Source organism: Microsporum canis, genomic scaffold (assembly GCF_000151145.1).
Source record: "Microsporum canis CBS 113480 supercont1.3 genomic scaffold, whole genome shotgun sequence".
NCBI classification, from domain to species: Eukaryota; Fungi; Ascomycota; class Eurotiomycetes; order Onygenales; family Arthrodermataceae; genus Microsporum; species Microsporum canis.
Window position 1 is genome coordinate 2,449,613 of NW_003299167.1, and position 7,201 is coordinate 2,456,813.

General features: G+C 48.8%; 4 protein-coding genes across 4 annotated transcripts in view; 3 read left to right on the plus strand and 1 right to left on the minus strand.

Annotated features, from left to right (window-relative positions):
• MCYG_03783 (S-adenosylmethionine synthetase) overlaps positions 1-571 on the plus strand; it is a gene marked incomplete at both ends in the record, with an annotated part of 1,370 nt that extends 799 nt beyond the window's left edge. Inside the window, one exon of the mRNA XM_002848231.1 lies at positions 116-571. Within this exon, the coding sequence (XP_002848277.1) occupies positions 116-571 (456 nt within the window). The remainder of the gene's footprint in view (positions 1-115) is intronic.
• A 744-nt stretch (positions 572-1,315) lies between these two features.
• MCYG_03784 (conserved hypothetical protein) lies at positions 1,316-4,277 on the plus strand (the record flags this gene model as incomplete). Its single annotated transcript, XM_002848232.1, has 3 exons — positions 1,316-1,477; positions 1,566-2,309; positions 2,358-4,277. 3 exons carry the CDS (start codon positions 1,316-1,318, stop codon positions 4,275-4,277), a joined length of 2,826 nt encoding a protein of 941 aa, XP_002848278.1.
• A 254-nt stretch (positions 4,278-4,531) lies between these two features.
• On the minus strand, positions 4,532-5,512 carry MCYG_03785 (conserved hypothetical protein; the record flags this gene model as incomplete). The annotated part of the gene is made up of 3 exons (XM_002848233.1): positions 4,532-4,831; positions 4,872-5,221; positions 5,269-5,512. 3 exons carry the CDS (start codon positions 5,510-5,512, stop codon positions 4,532-4,534), a joined length of 894 nt encoding a protein of 297 aa, XP_002848279.1.
• A 1,415-nt stretch (positions 5,513-6,927) lies between these two features.
• The window catches only part of MCYG_03786 (nuclear localization protein), a gene marked incomplete at both ends in the record, with an annotated part of 2,906 nt that continues 2,632 nt past the window's right edge, over positions 6,928-7,201 (plus strand). Inside the window, one exon of the mRNA XM_002848234.1 lies at positions 6,928-6,964. Within this exon, the coding sequence (XP_002848280.1) occupies positions 6,928-6,964 (37 nt within the window). The remainder of the gene's footprint in view (positions 6,965-7,201) is intronic.

Sequence of the window (7,201 nt, forward strand, 5' to 3'; positions counted from 1 at the left end):
CAGTGAAGAAATCCACCACCGAGGTCCTCCGGAAAGGAGATCTTGGAGAAGATCATCAAGAAGGTCATCCCCAGCCCAACCTTCCTGATGACCGCCACTACCTACCACATCCCAGCCATCCCGGCCTTTTTCATCATCGGTGGTCCCCAGGGTGACGCCGGTCTCACCGGCCGTAAAGATCATCGTCGACACCTACGGCGGTTGGGGTGCCCACGGCGGTGGTGCTTTCTCCGGAAAGGATTACTCCAAGGTTGACCGTTCTGCCGCCTATGTTGCTCGCTGGATTGCCAAGTCCATCGTGAACGCCAAACTCGCCCGCCGTGCCCTCGTCCAACTCTCTTATGCCATCGGTGTCGCCGAACCTCTCTCCATCTTCGTTGAGACCTACGGCACCTCCACCAAGACCTCCGACGAGCTCGTTGAGATCATCAGAAACAACTTCGATCTCCGCCCTGGTGTCATCGTCAAGGACCTCGACCTTGCCAAACCCATCTACTTCCAAACCGCCAAGAACGGTCACTTCACTGACCAGAGCTTCTCCTGGGAGAAGCCAAAGACCCTCAAGTTCTAAGCTCCTTAACCTCCGCCCTCCTCTACTCTCCTCGCTCGCCTTCTCGCTAACCAACTACCTTTTACTCCTCTGGTTGTAACAAAACAAGTTCATCATGGTGATGATTGTTTGCTTTGTTTTCAACAACTCAAAGCATATATAAAATAGACTTACCACCTTTCGTCTGTTTTACGGGATCTACATGACTTTTCTTTATTGCATTTAAACTGGTTTTGTTGCAGCATCTCCGGAATAATTCAACATGATACCAATTTCCTTTTTTTAAGCATACATGCTACATCAGGCGGAGGGCGTTTTCGGTGAAAAAGTTGAACCAGTCATTAGTGGTGGCCTGGTAGATAGAAAAATAAAACCTTAATTCGGCTTCCATCTCATCTTTCCTTCCCTCGTCCTCCTAAATGCTACGCTGGCCTCTTCCTCAATTCTTACTCGGGTCCCCAAAGGCCAAATAAAATGATTATATAATGCATTTATTTATAGTAAAAGGTAAAATCTTTACTAAGAAAGCTAAATGTCACGTGCAGTCGCGTCCGCGTCTTTTGGTGTTCAAACTTCAAATTGATCAACCGCATGGAAGAGCAGATGCACTTTGCTTGGTAGAGCAGCACAAACAGGCATTGTATAGTTTTGTTCGGGTTACTATGGTCCTCTGCTTAGACATGCTCTTTTAGCCCTTGTATCTTCTTTATTCTCTTCCACCGTACTTTTTATTTTCATGTGTTAACGTTGTGAAATTATGGTTGAATGGCTACCTGTCACCCCCTCCTAGCGGCCTCTACGACGGTGACATCTGCGAGCCCGTTTGATTCTGAACATGTTTCCTTTCCACCTTCGAAGAGGCTAAAGTTAGACCATGATGGCGATGAAGGTATCTGTGAAGCTACACCGGCCAAGTTTACTATCAATGTTCGTTTCCTAAGCCATGCATGCCTTGTTCAAAACGTCATGATACAATTACTTCTCTCTGTTACGTGCTAATATTAACAACTTATAGCCATGCGGTACCTCCCAGCTAGATAAACCACATACTCTTTATTCCATAGCCCTGATCCCACGCTCTCGCCTCCCTCTGTCATGGCTAGATACACGCCCTTCACCTCCACGAAGTATACGGCCAGGGAGCCTCTTCACAGCAAATATACCAGCTCTGGAAAGCAGTTTATGCGGTGATAATAGCGCAACCGTGCTAGCTGCACGAATTTCAGACTCGATAAATCTTGGTAGCGGTGATGGTTCAAAGGAATACTTTGTTGTGGAAAGGGTGAAGCGCTGCATATATGCGATATGTGCTCTGAGGATTGGAATACGGGAAGCAGACTTGATAGTTGCATCAAAAGGAAGTGGGATGCCAGATGAATACTGTTCTTCCCAGATATCGTCTGACCTATTGACGGACTGCCTAGAACATGCTGCTATCACCGATCTTGACTCGCTCCAAGAAATGCCGGTTCACAGTAGGCAGGCGGTATCATTTGCTTTTGGGAATACTCCTCAGGCGACCTCTATGTCTGACCAAGCTGGCGGATCCGAAATGTCTTACGATACTACGTTCTCTTTACCGGTAATTGTAACCGAAAAAGATCCCAAAACCGAGGGAAAGATCGAGCTTGGGATCAATCTGCCAGCCGAATACTTCGCCGACAATCAGAATCTTTCACAGACGCATACTGTGAGTAATGCTGAAGAAATGCTCTCTACTCTCAAAACACAGTATCTGGAGGCTTTATATATATCAAAGGTGAGACCCCCGTGTCCGTTTTCCCTTGTATATGCTAAACCGCATTAGACATCCGTGGCCTATTTTGCAAAGGGTCCCCTCTCGCGTGCCCGTGCTGCATTTCAGGATATAGAAGTTACTTCATCTATGAGACCAGCGGTTTTATATCACTATTACCGGTCTTGCATTATCCCTATGAAAAAGATGGACGCGAAGTACAAGGATTCTTTGCCTAAGATAATATCAGTTATTAACCGATCTCCGTCCGATGGCGACGATGCCGCTCCTACCAAGAAGAAACGTAAGAGCAAAAAAAAAACTTTAGGCAAAGACGGTTTATACGCAGATGAAGAAGATTTTATTTCCAAATGGTGGAAATCCACATACGAAAACGACTGGTCGGTGGGGAAGGTTGCCTTGGAAGGACAGAAAAAACGCTTGATTGAAGATATACGGATGCGTGAAACGCAGTTACAGATCCTCTTGATTCTAGAGATTATGCTCTTGGAAAGCAGTCTTGGAAATCCGAATGAACTGGACGGTGGAAATACGGAAAAGCCTAAAAAGTCTAACAAAAAGCAGCAAAATATGGCTACAGCGCTGGAATTGCTTCTGGACAGGTTATGCATTTGGCATACAGTGAGCTCTCATATGCTTCCAATCGAAATGCTAGGTGATTCAAACAAGCTGTCTGCTGGGCCTGGGAAACCACCCAACAATGACAAACTCCGTGACTTCTGCACTGAAGTTATTATACCTTTCTATTCTGCGCGTCTCCCCGAGCAATGCCAGGTGATAAATCGCAAACTAGGGGGCCCGGCCGTGCCATCGCCTGCTCGACCAAGCCGATCTAACGCAAAGCGGTCGACAAACCAATTGTCAAAATCGGCCAAAGGGCCCGCATCGAAAAGGTCTCTACAGCGAGTGAGAACGGATGAGAAGATCCCCGTCAGGGCGAAAGTCCCCAGTTTAGTGCGGAACAACACAGCTCCCCCCCTCACAGAAGTAAAACGCGAAAACAGTGATCAGTTACCATTATCTGCCGCCACAAGCGGGAGGGGTGGTATTCAAAAACCAAAGCGAGTGAACAATCGCGAGGTGGACCTAGAAGCCGTGGCCAAACATCACGAGTCGAAACTGAAGAGGATGAATCTTCTGGTGGATCAGAAACGGGAGTTGGATGCAGCTATCCATGCTCTCAGAAAGCCGAATCGGGAGCTAGTGGCCCGAGACTTTGTTGAGTCCGCGGAAAAAAGGTCTATGTCCATGGCTGCTGCTCATCCTAGGAAGCAGAAAAACCCCACGCGGAATCCATTTGGCCAAGGTGTACAAGTTATGGCGACGCCGAAAAGACCAAGGACAAAAGGCTGCGGGTTTGCCGACTCGTCTTCACTGCCGAATACATGGAAACGGTCAATACCAGCCGTGACGGCAAACCCGGTTCCTGATGCGGACACCCAGGTGGTGCCGTCATCAAGCGTCCGTCCTACAAACGCGAACTCGCTGTTCAATGCACTAGGCACATCTCACGCGGATGATCTCGTTCATGAAACACCATCAAAGCCACCTTCAAACGGAGTAAAACGAAGCGCCACCTCCAACCCTGTAGGGAGCGGGATGGAGCATATATCCCCACAGGACGAGGCCAGCCCTACCGTTTCCCGCAAGTCGAACTCGCGCTACTTTGACACCAGTTCGATAAAATTTGGTCTCAACACCTCTACTACGGAGATCGGCGAGACACCCCCTCGACCTAAGAGGGCAACGTTCACTAGCGAACCTGCAGTACCTAAACGCGTTGACTTTATGCAGCCAAGTACTCCCACCAAGGGTGGTAACCAGCAAAGTACCACCATCGTGACCCCCCTGCAGCAAATGCGGGCTGGCAATGACGTGAATAGAACGATTAATGAAACCCCTGAGAAGTCAATTTATGAACGCTTGGGGTGGACTAATGATGACGATAACGATGAATTGGCGTTTTTCTAACTATGTTTTTATGCCCTCACTATTGTTAGGCGATAATGAAGTGTTTCCAGCTATCACTCGGAGGTTATTAAACCATCAACATGCAGATGGGTGAATTTAACTATGATATTGGGAATCTGCATATTTTATTTTCTGTTTCTTTCCTCGTACTTAGTTCAATATTTTGATAAATCTCGATACCATCGCTGGCTACTGCACCGGTTTCGTTTTTAAAAAGCATTCATCAATGCCCAGTTGATCGTTTGAAATTCCAGCTAGTCACCCCTAGCCACAGATTGCAGTCTTGACTGAATTTCCATCTCAAACCTCTCTCTGCCGTACGGTTCATCGCGCAGGGTTGCCATCATGTCTGATCCAGAGGGAAAGTCGGACTCAAAGATGGGTTCTCCTGCACCTCGCATGTTGGCAAGCACAGACTGTCGGAAGTGCCATCGGAGCAGCTCATCCGAGACACGACTATTGGTGTCCGGGTCGCGGCAAATAGGATCCAGTATTCTTCCATCAACTCCCCAGCTGCCAGGTCCAAACTCGACAATCTTGTAGCCGTCCTTTGCCTCGTTAGTATAGTGATAAGTTTCGGCTCTAGACACTTACATCTGGGTTTATAGAGAATAGATACTGGTCAAAGCGATGGTGCAGAGTTCCTCCCATAAGTAATCCATTCTGGATGGAATTAATTCTGGACACTCCCACAGCATGATCCATGTCGGTTATCCATCGCCCATAGTTGCATTGGATCCAGAGACTCTCTCTCTCCAGCGGGAACACATGCGCAGCCTCAAGCCCTGCCCAGTCATCCCACTGGACCCCAGGGTTCACCTGTCCGGATATAACACATTTCCCATCTCTGGCACGGACTCCGTCTCGGAATCGATCCTCCCGACCCGAGACAGAGCGGCTGGTGAGTCGGGCAAACCAGGGTTCATCCGTCACTTGAATTGATCCTAGCGGGATTAGCTCAGGCGTGGCTTTCAGATGCCGCACTCCGTACCTGTGGGGTAGACGTCATAATCTCCAGACACAACGGGGTTGCTTGAAGGCGTGATGGTTCGGCCCGAGGCTCTGTGCTGGATAGTCCAGGAGTCTCCCTCTTCCACAATTAAAAGCACATCGTTCAGAATCCAGATGAGGTTTTCTTCGGTGATAGAGCCATTCTGGTAAAAACCTCCAATACTCGCACCTGTTGACGCGTCGTAAAAGCGGACATTTCGGTACGCCGCTCGATCTCTCGGCATGTTGTATGCTGCTCTCTCGGCACAGGATATTAAGGAAGGAGAATGCCGTTAAGAAAGGAGCTGAGAAAGCGAGCAAAGTAACTATGTTGCGGCAGGCGATGTTGGTATAGCCGTTGGTAGTGGCGCAATTCCTGAACAGGCAGCGCCAAGCGACAGCACTTGACTATCCAAAAGCCGCCGCACCAACACAAATTCTACTTTTATTCTATCGTTTGTTTCTGATGTAGAAGTGTTGATGTATAGCTGCAAGGATCCTGGTCTAGTTGCTGACGGACAGACTGTTCAACCTGCCTAGCTCGGTGCAAGGGAAACAGTAACAGGAGAGGCTGAGGATGTACGCCTTGTCAGCATTTAAACCAGGGCGAGGCGCAAGAGCAAACATTAATAAGAGCAGATGGGATCGAGAGCAACACAGGGAATTGCAGAGGTGGTACGGCCAAACCAGGCCGGTTCTAACGATCTAACTGGAACGATAACCGTACTCATTGTAGTCTTTTTTATTTCTTTTTGCTTTGCAAGATTACGGGACAAGGCTTGGTGAAATGCTCCGAGAAGGAAAATCCCCGACTCGACAGCCGTAGACCTGATATTCAACAGCAACAAATTGCGAGTCTCAGGCTTGCCTGTCGGATGTGATGAGTCTGATAACTACACTTTGAAGAGCGCTGATGTCCTCTCGGCTCCCATGATACGGTAGCATCACGCATTCTTACCGTCGACGTCCACCAGTTTATCCATCAGGCGGACACAAAAAGCAAGCAGCTCAGAGTAAACTCATATACCATAGTAGAGAGACTTGACTCTCTCAGCGGTTGACTTCAAGCATACCGATTAAAAGGAGTCAACACACCGCGTATACTAAAGGAGTCAACATACCGCGTATATTAAAGGAGCCAACACACCGCGTATATTAAAGGAGCCAACACACCGCGTATACTAAAGGAGTCAACACACCGCGTATACTAGTCAAAGAGCCTGGAGAGCGATGAGGTTATGCATGTCTTGCATCTCAGCTGACTCGGATCAGATCCCGCGATCGCCCAAGAACATTCATCTGTACATACAGCAGCCTCCTTGTACATCCAGATCCCTAGTTTAGCATCCCATGACCGGGTTATTATCCGACGTATCCTTGCACCGAGCTCTTCTACACTCTCATGGGGCCATCATACGCTGCTTTGACTCTTGACCGTCTTATAACATCAAGGTCTTGCAGTCGCTGACCGCTGACCGCTGACCGCTGACCGCTGACCGCTGACCGCTGACGACGCGGGTGGCTAATCAGAGCCGCACTAGACAGCCCGTAGTCTTGAGGAAGTAGACAACCTGTAGTCTTTAGAGAGAAGAGGAGAAGAGGAGAAGAGAGAAGTAGACAACCTGTAGTCTTTGGAGAGAAGAAGATCAGCGTCAGCATCATGAAGCCTGCATCTTCTCATCTTCTCGCATCTTCCAGTCAGTGACACGATCATGAGCAAGCCTGCTCGTTGCTTTTTCTCTCCAGGCGGAAGATCCTCGTCGTCGTCTTCGCCCTTCATCCTCCCTCCATCCCTGCTCTAGCGTCGGCTGCCTGCATCGCCTTCGTCCTGCAACTTCTCACCTCGTCTGCGCCACCGTCCATCCCATCCCATCCGACGGGCACATCCAGGCATGTCCTGATATCGCCGTCCTCAACAGCGGAAGTCAAGACGA